The sequence below is a fragment of the Ptychodera flava genome, chromosome 21, assembly GCF_041260155.1.
Source record: "Ptychodera flava strain L36383 chromosome 21, AS_Pfla_20210202, whole genome shotgun sequence".
Taxonomy (NCBI): domain Eukaryota; kingdom Metazoa; phylum Hemichordata; class Enteropneusta; family Ptychoderidae; genus Ptychodera; species Ptychodera flava.
This window is the reverse complement of record NC_091948.1, coordinates 14,525,689-14,543,227: the sequence shown is the minus strand read 5'-3', so window position 1 is coordinate 14,543,227 and position 17,539 is coordinate 14,525,689. Positions and strand designations below refer to the sequence as shown.

At 40.8% G+C, this 17,539-nt stretch overlaps 1 protein-coding gene across 1 annotated transcript in view; it reads left to right on the top strand.

The window, feature by feature from the left end:
• LOC139121487 (transducin-like enhancer protein 4) overlaps positions 1 to 16,698 on the top strand; it is a 42,197-nt gene extending 25,499 nt beyond the window's left edge. The window contains 13 exon segments of the mRNA XM_070686391.1: positions 5,801 to 5,893; positions 6,480 to 6,533; positions 6,990 to 7,124; positions 7,275 to 7,398; positions 7,989 to 8,146; positions 8,797 to 8,870; positions 9,255 to 9,435; positions 10,050 to 10,172; positions 10,174 to 10,367; positions 11,203 to 11,314; positions 11,655 to 11,737; positions 12,260 to 12,440; positions 13,148 to 16,698. Of these exon segments, the coding sequence (XP_070542492.1) occupies positions 5,801 to 5,893; positions 6,480 to 6,533; positions 6,990 to 7,124; positions 7,275 to 7,398; positions 7,989 to 8,146; positions 8,797 to 8,870; positions 9,255 to 9,435; positions 10,050 to 10,172; positions 10,174 to 10,367; positions 11,203 to 11,314; positions 11,655 to 11,737; positions 12,260 to 12,440; positions 13,148 to 13,255 (1,620 nt within the window). The 3' untranslated portion in view covers positions 13,256 to 16,698.
• Positions 16,699 to 17,539: the final 841 nt, after the last annotated feature.

Genomic DNA, 17,539 nt, shown 5'->3' with positions numbered 1-17,539 from the left:
TACAGCCCGAGTTCATAAAACATCTTTCCTGTAATAAGTGGAGCGTCGTGCTGAGCCCGTGTCCCAGCCTTCCCGCTAGCCGTCGGTGTGTTTGCGATGTGCGAGTAGTAGACAGGTTTTGGGCCCCCTCGCTGTGAGCTTGACTTGCTCATAATAGCACGGTAGGTTTGATAGATGTTGGCTGCTTAAGTGGCTAGCTGGTGAAATTGCTTATTTTCCTTTGCACATATACCATTTAGTGCCTTTTTCCCATTACTTTTTGTGTGTTCTTGTGGCCAAAGGGATGCCCTCCGCTGATATTGAAATGAAATTTATATTCACAAGAAAGACTTTTGGAGTTTGTGTCTTTTACCCGTGATGCTTTGGGTCGTTCCCATGGTTCTCGGTGGCTCTGCTAGCCCCAGCCGCCACTGTGCCTGTCAGAGGTGATTCATTCGCAGATGTAGTCATGTGTGCCCTGGTATCTTATAGCGTGAAAAAGCAAATTGTTCCGCCACATTTCATGTGCATTTTCCCACATCAGGAGTTTTATCAGAGCCATGTAAATGAGCCTGGCATTGCCAGTGTGCCATTCAAACCTGTTTTCTCCTCCCTTCTTCCATTCTCACCCCTTGTCCCCCTATCGTACCACCACCACCACTGCCAAAATATGAACAGTGCTACTGCAGTCTGGTAATGTGCCATTACACTGGGCAAACAAGCCTCACCCAACCAAGATCTGTTATGCTTCAGTTACTGCACATAAACTGAAAGACTCGTCACTGCCATTACTCAAGCAGACGGGGTCATCGCCACAATAGGAGTAAGGGCTGCGCCTGACTGCACCCAAATGCCCACTTTAATCTAATGTAAGACCGGTATGGAACGGGCCAGGCATGAAAACAACTTGGGCTTTGTTGAGCAATTCCGCTCTTTCCTGTCGCAGTGTTGGAAAAAGTTATTATCGGGTTTAAGTCACTTCATGCCTGTCTATACCAATGAGGAATGTCATACCTGTTCAGTGTCGTGACCACACACAAAGGACATGCAGACTATTTGGAGAGGGGTCAGAGATAACAAGCAAGGGTACTGTGCACATACATTGAGTGAAAAAAACGGGGGAAGCTTCAATATGGCACTCTGAAGTGTCAAGTTAATTTTGAAACAGTGCAGCGACAGAAAGATATTTGATATGTAGTCTTACAGAATCAAAATGGTATGTCAATGTTTGAAATACATCTTTGAGTGGGATCAAATTTTAAAATGTGGCGCAACGCTGTTCACCCAGCCATGCCGGTATTATTTTAAAGTCGGCCCTGGAACTTTTGTGGTTAAAGCAGAAAAACATTGACCTGGTTACGTTACCACTGTCTGAGATGAGCTGTGATGAGTAAAAGTCACGTGCCGATGATTGAGTCATTGTAAATCTGTGTCCAGATAAACATTTGGCTGGCTTTGCCTGTCTCTGGTCGGTTCTATAACTTTTTGATGTCACGTTGAGAAACCTTGAACAACAATGTGAAGTGAGAGTTCAGAGTATATCCGAGGAAAACATTTGGATAATTTATGGGCATTGATGATGTCCAGGAGTTAGTCATCCCCCCTTTGCCTGGCAAGCCATTTTGTACACATCTCGGGACACACGATACATTTTGCTGCAGGGCTGCTCAGTGTGTCATCTGTCTCCAGGGGGAGCCATTGCAATATTTTTAGGTAGAGCTAAATGCAGATGGTGACTACTTCATGTTACTGTGTACGTCAGATATGCAAACCTACGCCTGTATGGGATAATTTGCACAACAAATTAAAATTTATTTCACTTTTTGTGTAAATACTTCATCCATACAGCATAAATTTTTGGAATCATGGACTGTCTGATTTGGTTCAGTTAAAGTTAAACTAACAACGTCACTAACAGTTCAAACCCAAATTTTTGTATTTGTGTCAAGAGGAGAATTTTCTTGCATTGAAAAATTATTTGGGACAACTTTTGCGATATTCTCTTGAAAGCAAAATTAAAAAAAGCAACATTTGAGCTGTGCTGTTTTGGAATTCATTTGAGAAAGCAAACAGAAACCTTTTTATGAATAAAAAAATGCAAGTTGTCCACTCCCTATCAAGAAACTGTCAATATCAGAGCTAGACAGTTTATGATCACTGCAAAGTTGGTCCCTGAAACCGCTCAACGGGGTTCTATTACAAACTAATAACACCAGAAACACCGAAGTCTGGGACAGATTTTTATTTTATATCATTGCATTTCTCAGTTGTCTTGCACAGTGTGACCACTTATACACAGCTCGGGCCAAGAATCAATATTATTCTCCGGATAACAAACCCTGTATGTGCTCCATAAACACTGGCACAGTTATAAAATTTGAATAGCAGTAAGTCCGCAAAGCTGTGAAAATAAACACCATACACTGCTCAAATCTGTATCACCCTGTCCTATTTGTCAAATACCGGTTGTGGCAAACCACCAGCTGAAATTTGCATGATATGACATAAACATTTTCATCCTAGTTGGAACGGAATACAAACCAGTCCATATTTCTGAATGATTAAAAAATATTTTCAAGAGACTACGGTAATACAACAGATGGACATATTGTACAGTTGTTTAATTTTTAATACGTTAGTAATGCAGTAATGCTGTGTTTTTTGCTCGGGGATTCGTTCGTAAGTTGCCCCACCCAACATTGTTTCATTGGAGTCCAGCTATTCTTTAATTCATCACAAAACAGTCCAAATTCTGTTTTAAGAAGGGATAAAATTTGAATAGCATCGGCACCATTACAACTTTTTTTGTGCACTTGTAGGCCATGCATTTATGTGAATTTGGAAACTTCAGGTAAAGCAACTCTGTAGAATTCGTGTCAGTTGAAAGGAGATTTTAGCCGAGAATGGAGAGCTTTTGACTCATCCGAATGTAATTTACCTACTCGGTAAAACTGCCCTGAAGGTAGGGATACAGTGCCCAGGCCTGCTATTTGCAAAAAACTGCCGAGAGTTTTGTCTTGAACTGTCAAGATATCTGTGGCTTTTCTCTCTGATCATATGAGGGATACAGTTCACAGAGACGCAGATGATGAGATAGAGGGTAGTCTCCATGTGCTGTCATAAAGCCTAGATCAGAACTTGCAGACCTCAAAAGATACCTGAGTGTGTCAGTCAGAGGAAACTGTTTACATGCCACGGCAAACACAGACTGTTTTCTTTATCAAACAAATAAGAATCAAATTGATCCGAAAAGGGGTCTTCAAAGTGGTCGAGTTTCACCACAGTACAGCACTCGATGAAATAGAATCTGCAACCGAAGACTTGCCGATTGGTGTCTAGTTCTCTGTTAAAAGCCAGACAGGATGGGATCTGGAAATATCCATGTTGGTAATGAGTTTATCTTTGCCACTATCTGATCAATATTACCTCCAAATGTGTGTTGACTAAAGAGTGCTATGTTTGTCCTGTCAATGTTTTGCTCAGGTCTGTCTTATAATTGGTGATTGTTTGACAAGCCTGTGTGTTTGCTGGGACCCAGAGAAGCACACACACATACCTACATACACACATAGAAAATGCAGCCGATCTTTTTCTTTTTCCAAGCGTTCATGGCTTGCTATTGCATTAGTCTGTGTCAACATCGCTGTGTTCTCACCGGAGTGCTTTTCAGGTTTGAATAACTGTTTGTCTTGGGCAGTATTTACCAAGACAAGGTTTTAAGCTCAAATGGGACACCCGGCAAAGACCTTTCCTTCTGGGATTCAACCCAAAGCCCCTTGTTGTATTTTGTGTGACTATCATTTTGTTCATCTGACACCACAGAGAGGAGTTGATTTTAACGTCTTCAGATAGCATAGGAAAATTTCACTTAATTGGAGACTTTCACCTCCCCGTTTCCTAATGTGCAGGTCCCATCTAACCATTGCAAACAATAGGCTTGTACCACAGCCTGCCGGTGAAAGGGGTTAATTGTGCTCTATGTTGCGCAGGAGTGTCAACCAGCACTCTCAGAAGTACCTGTTTGCTTTAGAGCTGGGAAAATGTTTGCTCTATGCCTAACTTCATGAACTCTGTTTGTCTAGCCACTCATGGTAATGTATTTCGTTTGCTTTCTTTTCTGGCCGAGACTGTTTGCTCTGTGGTGCATTGCCAAAAGCCGGTTAGTCGGTTAGTCGCAGCTGTCTCGTGCACAAACAAGCGAAAACAGTCCAGAATCAACAGTCTTAGGTATTCTGTGTGTTTTAAAAGGCTGCTGTACACGGATCCCAGTTTATGTTAGGTGTACAAGCTTATTGGCTTAAAGTTGTTATGTGAGTGGCCAGGCAGCCAAAACAGGGGTTTGGTTAACAATGTCAGAATCCAAACTAGCTGATATTTGAGTCCTAAAATAATATGGTCTTTCCTTGAAAGGCTCTTGTGTGGCTCTCTGTCATCTCATGACGCAGAAAAGAGCAAGCCAAAAGAGTGTAACCATTTCTTTCAAATGTTGTACAACCATCATTTGTTTGACAAATTGATGAAACTTCTCTCACATGGCATTTGATTAGGAAAGACAATGAGAAACTGTGAGACGACATAAAATGATGTCAGCTTTCTGATATTAGACTCGCATTAATAATATTGAGATACAGGATTTAAAGAGTAAAATTAAGATGAAAAATAGATTGCAGAGATAAGGTTTAATTTTTGAACAGATTGATCTTGCGGAGGCAGGATTTTCTTCATGTCAACACCACGTCGGCAACCTTTGTGAGTGGAAACGCTGGCAGTGAAATTCTCCTCGTTATGGCGGTGTGTATGACGGGGCTAGATGCGCCATGGCTGAGGGCTACCCAGGCATATGCAGTTAAGATTAGGAGCCGTCTCAGACCATAAAAGTTGCAGTTATTTTCCCCCCAGAACGGTGCTGGTTACATTAAAACATTGCAAGACCTCTCAGGCCCGAGGGTTTTGATTCCTCAGTAGGAGAGAAAAAGAGAGATAAAAAGCCAGCCTTAATATGGAGAGACTGACTCTCTTGTCTGCTGGTGATGGTGAACAAGTCTTGTCTAGACAAAGATGCAGAAGATTAAAAATTATCATGCATTGACCCTCAGAGAATATTTGCCATATAATCTTTTTTTTTCTGTAATGCTCTCTTTCGAAGTGTATTCAGTGGTGGCCTTGTGAGTTTAGAGCACTGCAGCTCAATACTTTGTTTTGATTTCCTGTATTTTTCTGATAAAATTAGATGTTTTGTGTATAATTTTGTGTCAGGAGGAAGGGCAGATTTGATAATCTGACGTTAAAGGTGATAACGTGCTAACAAAAGCGATGGGAGAGTTTTCAAAACTGAATGCCTGTGTATCAAGGTATTCTCATTTTTCTCTTTAATCAGGGAGTTGATTGGGGATGGGGTATGATAAAAAGCTATTGGAAAAAATATCGAAGTTGTGCGTCCTGCGGCATGTATGCAGCCAAGCTCAGATCATTTGATCAATCGATGGAGAGAATTGTTGGTATTTTGGTTTCCAAAGTATCCGCGACATGCTACATGTCTGTGAATGCTTCTTGAAGTGTTGAGAAAATATATCTGTCTTGAAAGACTGGCCAAGCATGTCAATTTCATGAGAGTCTAATTATGAGACACAAGAGCAAATAATTGTTTTAATGCTGTCACATGACAACCATGGTGAGCAGCAACAATTTTTTTCCAGCAATGTCTTCTGTCACTGTGTATTGCGCCCTCTTGGTTGATTGTGAGAGAGGAAATTTGTGTCTGCCCTCAAGTGTTGAACGGAATATTTATCGCGCCTTTGTTTTTCTGTTCTTCCCTTTTCAGAACTCATTGTCTCCCAGTGACAGGCATTCAGACAAGTACAGAAGTTCAGATTTGAACGATTCTGCCAAGAAGAGGAAACGGGAGGAAAAAGAGGTGAGGAGTCCAATTCTCTTGTTTGATATTCCTTCAGATGTGATGGCATAATTGATGCTGGGAAAGGTGTAATCTCTGAGAAAGTGCACCAGGTGGTGGTTTAAGTGGCAGCCAGAGACACGAGGTCAAAGGCAACAACTTGAAATCGTAAATCCAGACAAACAAAAGCAAACAAAATGAAATTGAATGATACATAAATCTTCAGCTCCTCTCTTTTTATAGCGTCTGTCACATTCAGTTTTCTGCCTGTCTATCATGTTATTCAAGTTCATCCTTTTTCGCAGCCTCTCATGAATTTGTAAATCTAATGTTCACAGGTAACTGGCCATGTTGAGGCTGTATCTTGTCAGAATTCCTGAATCCAGCATGTTTTTTTTTTAAACCTCAGACTTCAGATAACTATTGCAAAGCTGGCTGTTCAAATCAACTATAGGCAGCTCAGTTACCCAGGTCGTTGACCTGTGGTTTCGTCTTTTCAGATCTATGTGTGTTTTGCTTTGAAGCCTCTGTCCTCACCGGACATGTATGGCCTTTGACCTCGTGAAGTAATATGATTGTTTGCTTTATTTGCATGTTATTCATACAGGAGAGTGATGGGGAAAAGAGCGATGATAATTTAGTTGTGGATGTGGCTAATGAGGTGAGAAAATGAACTTTCCCGTCTTCCTCTATCCCTCTTTTTTTCACCCCTTCTTTCCATTAGAATTTTGCCATTGATGACTTTTGGGTCTCTCTGGCTCCTGCTCTCTCTTTCCTTCTGTCCCTTCACAAAGTGCAATGCATTTCGCCTGGTTGCATGGCAGGTGAAAGGTCAGGGTCAGTGTGACCTTGATAATATTGTGTGTTTTTCACTGGAGCTCAATGTTGGTATTCAAACAAGTTTACAATTCAAGTCTTTCATTAAAAAAACTTACAGACATGGGTCTGTCACTATATTCAACATGCGAGGACTTCTAATTTTATTCTTCTGAAAATCCCACAAATTCACATTTTTTTTTGAAATTGAAATCATTGAAGACTGTCTCAGAAGGAAAATGTCAGGAATTTAAATTCCTTTCTGAATCTTTGTTTTTATTCTCCCGTACCCTTTATTCAGGATCCAACTTCACCTCCAAATGGGGAACGAGTTTCACCCCGTGAAAATGGTGACAAACACCGCAAGAAAGAACGGTCAAGCAGTCCCAACAGTGTGCCATCAACTGCTAGTACTCCAAATTCAAAAATTAAAGAGGTAAGTTACAACCTTAGCCTCTTCTGGAGATGTTATTTGGTTTTGTACCTGTTGATATCAGGTACAATAGATAGATTTTGTGTAAAAATATGAGACATCATAATTTTCACCTCCTTCTAGAATGACAAATACTTTTTTCGCTTCTTCTAGAATGACAAATCAACTACTCCAGTATCCAAGCCTGATACTCCGACCAGCAGTGGTGCCCCAACACCAGGAGTTGGAGGTATTCCAGGGATTAAACACTCAATGAAAGCAGCAGGACCACCCATAGGTAGGTCTGCAATTCAGTTCGGATAGACATAACATTGTGGGGGAAAAAGCGTTATCTGTGGAAAATTAAACTTGTAGATTTTTGCGTGCATGTGAAAATATAAGCGGAAAAGCGGACATCTAACTGTTAAGTGGTATCACGTGACTGAATGAATGTTTAAAGCAGAGCTTTTTTTAATAGTTTTTCAGGCACCCGTAGTTTTTCGTAAATCGTTTTTGTGCCTGATGAAATCTACACTCCTTCATAGCTTTTCCCCCTTTTAATCATAAAACTGCAAGTTCGGTCAAATCCCATATACTTGTCCTCATTTTCCATTTGATCACCACCTCTCATTTGGCAGTGTTTACTTTTCTACAAATCACCGTCCATCTCTCTCTCTGATCATCATTTACTTCCCATCAAACAACAAACAAACATTCCATTTTGTGTGTCCCGTCATTTGGTTCAGTTCAGTGTGCTTTCCTCTCTGTCTGATGTCAGTATCCCTCTTTTTTTCTCTTTCTCTCACTCTCTCTTTCTTTCCTCTCGCTATTTTTTTTGTTTTTGTTTTCTTTTCTTTTTTTTATTTTCTTTTGGTCTCTGACTCTCAGCACCCGCATTGAGAACTCCAATCTCCTCTACTATAGCAGGGCCTTATCCATTCATGGCTGGACAAGGATTGAACCATGACCTGTCAAGTCCCTACGTTGCCAACAGCATGCTCCATAACAGTATTTCACCGGGACTAGGCAACTACAGAAGCCCCATGGTATGTGATATTCTGTTGATGAAATTTGAAGTTTAACAGTAGATATTATGCTTATCTGCCTGCCTATCTATATACACAGAATGTATGTATGTGTATGTTAATGTATGTATGTGTGTATAAATGTATGTGTTTATGAATGTGTGCATGCATTCTTGTGTGTATGTATATATGTATGTATGTATGTGTGTGTGTGTATGTATCTATATACGTACGTACTTACAATATTAAGCATGTAAATGTATGTATGTATATGTATATAGTATTGATGTATGTATGAGGGATTGTATATGCGTATGTTTGTAAAGACGTATACATTACATTTCATTGTAGCATCCTTATTGATAAGCTCAAACATTTTCATGGCCTGGAAACTTGTTTTAAGTGGTCAGCATTATTGATCCGTTGAATAATTCTAAGCAGTGACAGATAACATTGAGAATTCATTATAGGTGATTAGACTTTGACGTGCACCATGTGGTCAGCAATGCATTTCATTTGTAGTCAGCTTGCTAATTGTTCCAGGAGATGATTCTATTCGTGGAGAATCTCCGTCTCTACTGATGTCTATCACTTTTTAGACGCAAAGGCATAATAATAAATGAGCCCTGATATCATAATCACTGTGTATTGTGTTTCCCCCTCTGCAACAGGTTGGCTTTGATCCCCATCTGCACGCCCGTGGCAGTGGACTTAACCCAATGACCGGCATTCCTGGTGGAAAACCGTAAGTTTCCTTCTCCACACATTCTTCTCCGGCCTTGAGAGTTTCATGTTGTTTTCCTGGTCGATGATGTACAGCTGGTGACTATTTTACATAAAGTTCCACACAGATGTATGCATTTTTATGCAAATGATTAAGTTTGAAGTTTCAACCCTTTGTGGGACAACAAGTGAATCATTATAAATTGTAATCTTCTTTGAGCATCAGGGATAAGGTGTCATTAACTTGTCTGGTGCTTGGGCCTGGAAATAGAATCTGCACATCTGGTGTGAGAATATATCATGTAACCTAGATGTGTTGATATCAAAAAAATGAATGATTTACTGGTTATGAGACCGCATGACTCGTAGTTGCGACTCCCTTAACTGGTTCTCTCTTGCATCACAGGGCCTATTCTTTTCACGTGAGTGCAGATGGACAGATGCAGCCAGTTCCATTTCCCCCAGATGCTCTCATTGGCCCGGGGATTCCTCGCCACGCCAGACAAATCAACACACTGAACCATGGTGAAGTAGTATGTGCTGTAACTATAAGTAACCCTACAAGACACGTCTATACAGGTGGGAAGGTAGGCCTTTTTTCAGTCTAAAAAATAACCGTTTTGGGGGCCTCTGTCTGTTTATGTATGCTTTCCTATTCTGATTTTGTTATTTTGCCTATGTGTTTTATGATGTTTTGAATTCATGGCCAGCATTTGAAGGATGCATGACGTGGGTGTGATGTTATGTGTGAATGCTTTCCAGACGGCCATTGATGAGCCCTTTTTTCTCAATGCAGTGTTTCTTGTATTGGTAAATTCTGAAGTATGTTGACCACACCAAGGCCGCAGAGAGTCATTGTACTTTGAGTTCATATGTATTACGTCCCTATATCCTTTATAAATGTGATTTCACTGCATTGTCACTGTACGCGGAAGCTTTGAATTCCATTGTGACATAATTTATGTGTTGTTGCGACATTCCTGTAACTCACAAGCCATCCAAGTGTTACTGTTGTATTTGTTGGCCGCTCCAACCAGCTGCTCTCAAGCTCACATCCGGCAGTCACGAGTTGTTAACTCCCCAAACCCCTCCAGGAAGCGTTACTTTCAGTTGTCCCATCGAGGCAAACAACTCCAGCTTCTGGAATTTTTACAAGAAAATTCTAAAATTTTTTCGGCAATTGTATTTGATTTCTCCCCAGGGCTGTGTCAAAGTATGGGACATCAGTCAGCCAGGCAATAAGAGTCCAGTGTCCCAGCTCGACTGCCTTCAGAGGGACAACTACATTAGATCAGTCAAACTTCTCCCCGATGGACGCACTCTCTCTGGTCGGTGGCGAAGCCAGTACTCTGTCAATATGGGATCTAGCGGCACCCACTCCTCGCATCAAAGCTGAACTGACCTCCAGCGCACCCGCTTGCTACGCTTTGGCCATTAGTCCAGACTCCAAAGTTTGTTTTAGTTGCTGTAGTGATGGAAACATAGCGGTTTGGGACCTCCACAATCAGACACTTGTCAGGTGAGTTGAAATCTTTTATCAACATGGGACCATAAAATTGCGTATGTTATACTTTCAGTGTCAACACCCTCAATCAAACAATTCACTTCGAGATTGCACGCAAAAGGTAGAATGCGCCTCGGGGACGGATATTCGAACTCCCAAATATTTACACTTACAGTATTTTCTAATTTACCACTTATTGGATGGGGGCTCTTTTTGAAGCTTTTGGAGTAGAGAAACATTTTCACCATCTTAGTTTTTCAAAAATCTAAAATTTAATTTTCTGTGACACAGGGATTGCAGCCATTTTGAATTCCAAATATCGGTAAATGTTAGGTAATTTGTTTCTCTAGAGCCAAACTTTGCATGGTGACCCGTGATTTCTATTCTTGATTTGGTAAGAGAATGGTTTAAAGTTTCCTTGAGGAAAGTTTAAGCAAAAGTGGAAGCCTTTCACTTTTGAGGTGCACACTACCTTAACACGCAGGATTCAAAATGATACAGATAATGATTTAATAGAAGAGACGGGTGTATGATAGGGGTACAGACAACTCAACAAATCCAAATTATGAAGCATTTTATCATCCTTACTCGTGTTACATATTGTACATTTTCAAACTACGTGTACTGATTGAATGCACAACCCCACATAATTTACTGTCTTCCAGTATCACAGTACCGTGCCCACTTCAAGTCATGAATGATGGATTAATCTGTTGAAAAATGTGCTGAAAAGCTGGAATGAAAAATTACGAGCTGGTTAAAGTGAATGGTATTCAAGACTTGTGTAAATGGCATATCAGAGCATTTTTATTCCACCTCTTACCGCTATCATATCATATTATTTTGACAGGCAATTCCAGGGCCACACAGATGGCGCCAGTTGTATCGATATTTCATCCGATGGTACTAAACTATGGACTGGCGGATTAGACAACACAGTACGGTCATGGGACCTCCGAGAAGTAAGTGACTGACACTGTGTTACTTCCTTCTGTCCATCCATGAAAGATGATTATTGTTGGTTTCGACCAAGCATTGCATCTCTGGGTTCAGGGTTACCTCCATGTTGTTTGACGTGCAGGTCAAAGTGCCTACATATAATGATTACAGGCCAGTTGACGTATCATTCTGTTGTGGCAATTATGCTTGCCACAAAGATACTAAGTTAAAACTGATGCAGAAATGACGTCAATCTGCCATGTACTTTGCATTCACTTTATATACTGGTGATTGAAATACAGTGTTGACATCGTTCCTGCAGTGTATCAAGGAATACATTTGTTTGTTTTTTTCTCACCACAGGGTCGTCAACTGCAACAGCATGACTTCACATCTCAGATATTCTCCCTGGGTTACTGCCCCACGGGAGAGTGGCTCGCTGTTGGGTAAGTTCTTGTCCTCAAGTCCTGTCTGTCTCTACCAAGCAAAGCATCACAAGTATGTCATCCTATGTAAGAAGGAGAAATAGCCCTATGATAGTTTCTGTACATGGTTAAAGGGGCAGTTTCCAATCCCTGGTTCACACATTAGTGGTTGTTGACATTGGCTATGTAATTTTAGCCCATTGTTCTCCTTTGAAAGTGTGTACAGCTAGTCAATTTACTCAGAGATAAAGCTGATAAAAACCTGCCCCTTTAACCTGTTCACCCCCAATTCCCTGTAAACAGGTCCACAATCACCATTGCTAACAATGGGTTTGGGCTAAACCATGGCGGTGAAAAGGTTAAATCAGAAACATTTTGAAATGCATCAGATTTGATGACAATTCAAGATAGAAGTCACACACCGACAAATGGTGCTCCTTGTGTGTACTTTCTGATTTTTTGCTTCTTCTCAGTGTAAGCTTTTTTCCCTCACAGCCACTCCGCTTTCTAACGTTGAATTTTTTTCACCATCTCTCCTCCCAGAATGGAAAGCAGCAACGTTGAAGTACTACACCACACCAAGCCAGACAAGTACCAGCTGCACCTGCATGAAAGTTGCGTACTCTCACTGAAATTTGCACAGTGCGGAAAGTGGTTTGTCAGCACAGGGAAAGACAACTTGCTCAACGCATGGAGGACACCCTATGGTGCAAGTATATTCCAGGTAAGGGAATTGGACTAAAGTTATTTTCTAAAAGCAATTTTTTACCACCTTTATAAATTATACTTCAGTTATTTTTTTCAGATTTTTGCCAAACATTTGATAAGAAACTGTGGTCAATGAAATATGATGTCCATTTGGTTGAAAATTATCAAAAAAATTGCAGAAAAATTCATAAAAATTTATAAAATGTTACACTGAAGTTTTGGTTGGAAAAATTGCAGCACTCAAAGGGTTAATATCATATGAATAATAGGGCTGAGTCTGTAAGCTTCCCTGGACAATCGAAGATCCAAGCATATGTGTGGATTCCCTGTTAATAGAACTCCCAATGCCTTGAGATACAATGTTATCTATCATAGTTAAAGATATACAGTCACCTGTAATCTAAATATGCCCATATATGGTCAAAGGGACGTTCCTTGGTATTCAAAATACCCATGTTAGGGCCCTGTTTTTAAAAAGCGGCCACCCGCTTAAATCTGTGATTTGATAGATTTTCTCTTTCTATGGTAACTGTGGCAAAATTGGAACAGGTGACTGTATACCTTTAAGAAGATGAAGTGTGAGGGACTGCTTGTGTGAAAGTGCCAGGCCACCAGTTTAGGAAATTCAGCACACAAGTAATGAACTTTGTATCAGCTTTCCCTTTTTCCTAAGTATTAGCTATTTGACTGATCTTTTTTTTATTTTTCTTCATTTATTCCCAGTCCAAGGAATCTTCATCAGTATTGAGTTGTGACATTTCCATCGACGACAAGTACATTGTGACGGGAAGTGGAGACAAGAAAGCAACGTTGTACGAAGTCATCTACTAGGAGTGGAGTCAAATTTCACATAGAGACAAGACTTTGTAATGCGTGGACATTGCTCCCATGTGAAACATGGACTATTTTCAAAAAAAGTGTACATTGCGATGTGAAATGTACAAATGCAACTGAAGATATTTATTATTGTATTTTGCTACAATATACAAAAGAAAGTCAAAAAAACAAACTTCATGCAGTTTCACGTACAATCAATGTTTGCAGTTCATATGGAAGATAAATCCCTGAACACTTCAAGATTCTACAAGCTTCAGACACATTTTTGCCACAAGGAAATATTTTTCTCTGTTCTGCAACTTCTGTCGCGTGCTTCAGAAGACCATGTGCTGTTCTTGGGAATTTTAACTTGGCCTCTGTCAGCTCCCTGCATTTTAACAAGATACTCTAGAGTGCAGACATTTCTGTGGCGTGCAGATCTTCGTACCCTTTGTATTATAGTTCATTGTATTTCAAACTTTGAGCACAGAAAGATCCCTCATCTTTTCCTAGCATAGAAGAAAGCTGTTATTTCGCTTTGAGTCACAAGAAATGCAACAAAAAAAGATTTCAGAATCCCATAAGGTGTTATGGTGGTGTGAGGGCAATGTGGTTCACTCACTCTGATGGCAGTGTGAGGGCAATGTGGTGCACTCACTCTATCTGATGGCGCTGTGAGGGCAATGTGGTGCACTCACTCTGTCTGATGGTAGTGTGAGGGCAATTTGGTGCACTCACTCTATCTGATGGCGGTGTTAGGGGAATGTGGTGCACTCACTCTGTCTGATGGTAGTGTGAGGGCAATGTGGTACACTCACTCTGTCTGATGGTAGTGTGAGGGCAGTGTGGTACACTCACTCTGTCTGATGGCAGTGTGAGGGCAGTGTGGTACACTTACTCTGTCTGATGGCACTGTGAGGGCAATGCGGTGCACTCACTCTGTCTGATGGTAGTGTGAGGGCAATGTGGTACACTCACTCTGTCTGATGGTAGTGTGAGGGCAGTGTGGTACACTTACTCTGTCTGATGGCACTGTGAGGGCAATGCGGTCCACTCACTCTGTCTGATGGTAGTGTGAGGGCAATGTGGTACACTCACTCTGTCTGATGGTAGTGTGAGGGCAGTGTGGTACACTCACTCTGTCTGATGGTAGTGTGAGGGCAGTGTGGTACACTTACTCTGTCTGATGGCACTGTGAGGGCAATGTGGTACACTCACTCTGTCTGATGGTAGTGTGAGGGCAATGTGGTGCACTCACTCTGTCTGATGGTAGTGTGAGGGCAGTGTGGTACACTTACTCTGTCTGATGGCACTGTGAGGGCAATGTGGTGCACTCACTCTATCTGATGGCGCTGTGAGGGCAATGTGGTGCACTCACTCTGTCTGATGGTAGTGTGAGGGCAATTTGGTGCACTCACTCTATCTGATGGCGGTGTTAGGGGAATGTGGTGCACTCACTCTGTCTGATGGTAGTGTGAGGGCAGTGTGGTACACTCACTCTGTCTGATGGCAGTGTGAGGGCAATATGGTGCACTCACTCTGATGGCGGTGTTAGGGGAATGTGGTGCACTCACTCTGTTTGCTTTTTTTTCTCAGGGATGATACGATAGTGATACAAAAAAGTGCACCTGTGTTGTTTTGAATACGTCGGCAAGTATTTTCTCCCCACCTTCTCCATTTCACCTTGACTAAGATGATAATCTGACCCACTTCACTTTGGTATAGACTATTTTTCTGGGTCATCATGCGTGTTGTGAAGGGTGATTCTCAACATACAGTACACTATGTATGTACACACACACTTGGTAATACACAGCCATGCATATGCATATATGTATACATATATGTATCCTTTCCAGTGTGCAGTAGTTTTCTTTATGACAGCCATGCTGAAAGAACAGGTCTGAAAACTGGCGTATTCACATAAAGCCTTGCTTTGTATTTTATGAGACCTTGCAGATGCACACATTCTGGGGCTGAGCAAAGCTTGTGACTTGGGGGTCCTCGGACCATATCATCTAACCCAGTGACTCTACAATTCCACTGGTTTTGATGGAACAATGAGTACTTTTTTGTAGAGTTTCAGAACCATGAGTTTGGATTTACCTCAATACTTGGTCCTGTTGAGCCCCGAGTTAAAACTAGATTTGGCCAGCCCTACCCGCACAACCATCGAGCGTCCAAACACTAAACTCCTCGTGTTTATAAGGAGTATTCTTGTTCCTGTTATCAATCACAAAAACGCAATGACCTCTAAGTTTGGCTGTTTTCTTGTAGCACTTTGACAGTGGTAATGAACAAAACATCAGATTCTGTTTTGAACTAACTTTCAATTGTCCCTTGGAAGCAAAATCCCTAACAGTACCATTTTCTCAACATATCCAAGAAAAGCTCTGAATATATATATTATATATATATATTATTTTTGGCTGATAAAACTGCCTTTGTGTTTGCTTTGTAAACTTAATAATTTTTTTGTTTCTTGTAAGACTTGACAAGTTTGCTTGTAAAATCTTTGGCTTTTTAATGCACTGTTTAAAAAATATGATTATAAAACCAGGATTGAGTGTAGGTATGCTTTCCTCCAGTGAAGTGTGACAAATAAATTTTGACTTTGGGGGAGGGGGGGTCGTAGGTCATTGCCAGTTACAGTGATAAACCCTGGTGATGCCTGAGGAAACTGAAGTGATGCCGTGACAGAAGTTTTTGACTAAGAGATTTGGAAAAGTGCACTATTTGTAACTTGCTTTGTTTCAATGCGTTTGATTCACATGACCAATAGAGGGGAGGACAGCCACTGTCCGCAGTGAATCAAAGTGGGAAAGTCTGGAAAGCTCCGAGTAAAACAAGAAAAGCATCAGGGAATAAGTTTGACGGTCAGAAAGAATGTGCCTCAGAAACATGAACAGTTCTCTCTTTAAGTTGTCACACCGTTTTGCTGGAAGAGAATATTCAGATGATATTTTTTTTTCTGCCTGTAAGTTAAAGAAAGAAAAATGTAGATTTTTCTATAGCTATTGTTCCTGTGTAAATAGTAAATTTTGTCTCTTTCTATGTGTAGTTCCAGCTATAGCCACTTGAATAGTTCAACACATAGAAGAATTTATGAGTATAAAAAGAAGCTGAAAGCCGAAGTGTTTGCTTTTTTTTTTGAAACGCTTCTGTTACACTAAATAGTGCAATTTTTAGCCCTTGTTATCGCACTACTCTTACAACAGATGAAGTTGCCATGGAAACTGCTCTCTTTCTTTTTTTGTAAGAGTAGTGGAAGCTCGGTAGCTGATTTTGTGCACAAGTGGGAGAGTGCATTGTTTTTGTTTTGGCTCTGTGTACGTTTCAAGTAACCAGGAGTAATTTGGACTTGAGAAAACAAAATGTTGAAAATGGTGACGTTTTTTTTCTTGACATTTTCAGAATAAATAAATTATCTAAGATTTTTGCTGGTTTTTGTACAGAAACTGATCATCTCTCGTGTGTTTTTTTCCCCCCACAAATGAAGTCACTCCCTCAGTGCAGTTACATTCCATACAGTAGTGGCTTCCACATCAGGACTTGAATGAACGATTTTTTAACCAGTAATGCACATACCACGCTGAAAATATTCACTTGCAATTTTCAATTCTCATCACACACAAGAAAGCAAGGAAACTGCACCATATCTCCATTCCAATTGTGCTACCCGCAAAAAAATCAAACAACTGCCATACACCCATCTCACTAGAAATCTGGCTGTTGTACAGAACACTGTAGGGGTGGATACCTGACATAGAGGTCCAGCATGAACGGTCTCCATGCTCCAACTCCAGGTCTATCCGGATCCAGTACATGCTCATAAACAGACCCACTTCTACTCTTTCTGTGGAGGGAGTTTATCATATGAAACCAAAATGATTGGCATTTTGAAGAATACAGAGCCTGCATACCCTTACTGGTAGTAGGAATGAATGCTCGTCTGGGGGTGCCTTTCATGATGAATAAATGCAAACAGACCATCTAAGATAGTGTTCAATAGTAATACAGCTTAGTGTTGCCCCAGCATACTTCAGTTTTGCCGAATAAATTATGTTAATAGACCTTGACTTTGTCCCCATCTGCTCAGTAATCACACCTGCTGTGTTAAGTAGTTCATACACCTCTGTTGTATGCTTTCTATGCCGTCTTCAACAAATATATCTGGAGAAAATCCATGAGAAGCAACGTTCCATCAACCATAGCACACACCAGTGATATTGAAGAGCTCCATTTGGTTATTTTCCTTTATTCTGTTTGTAAAGCACAGTAACTACTTGTTCCGCCATA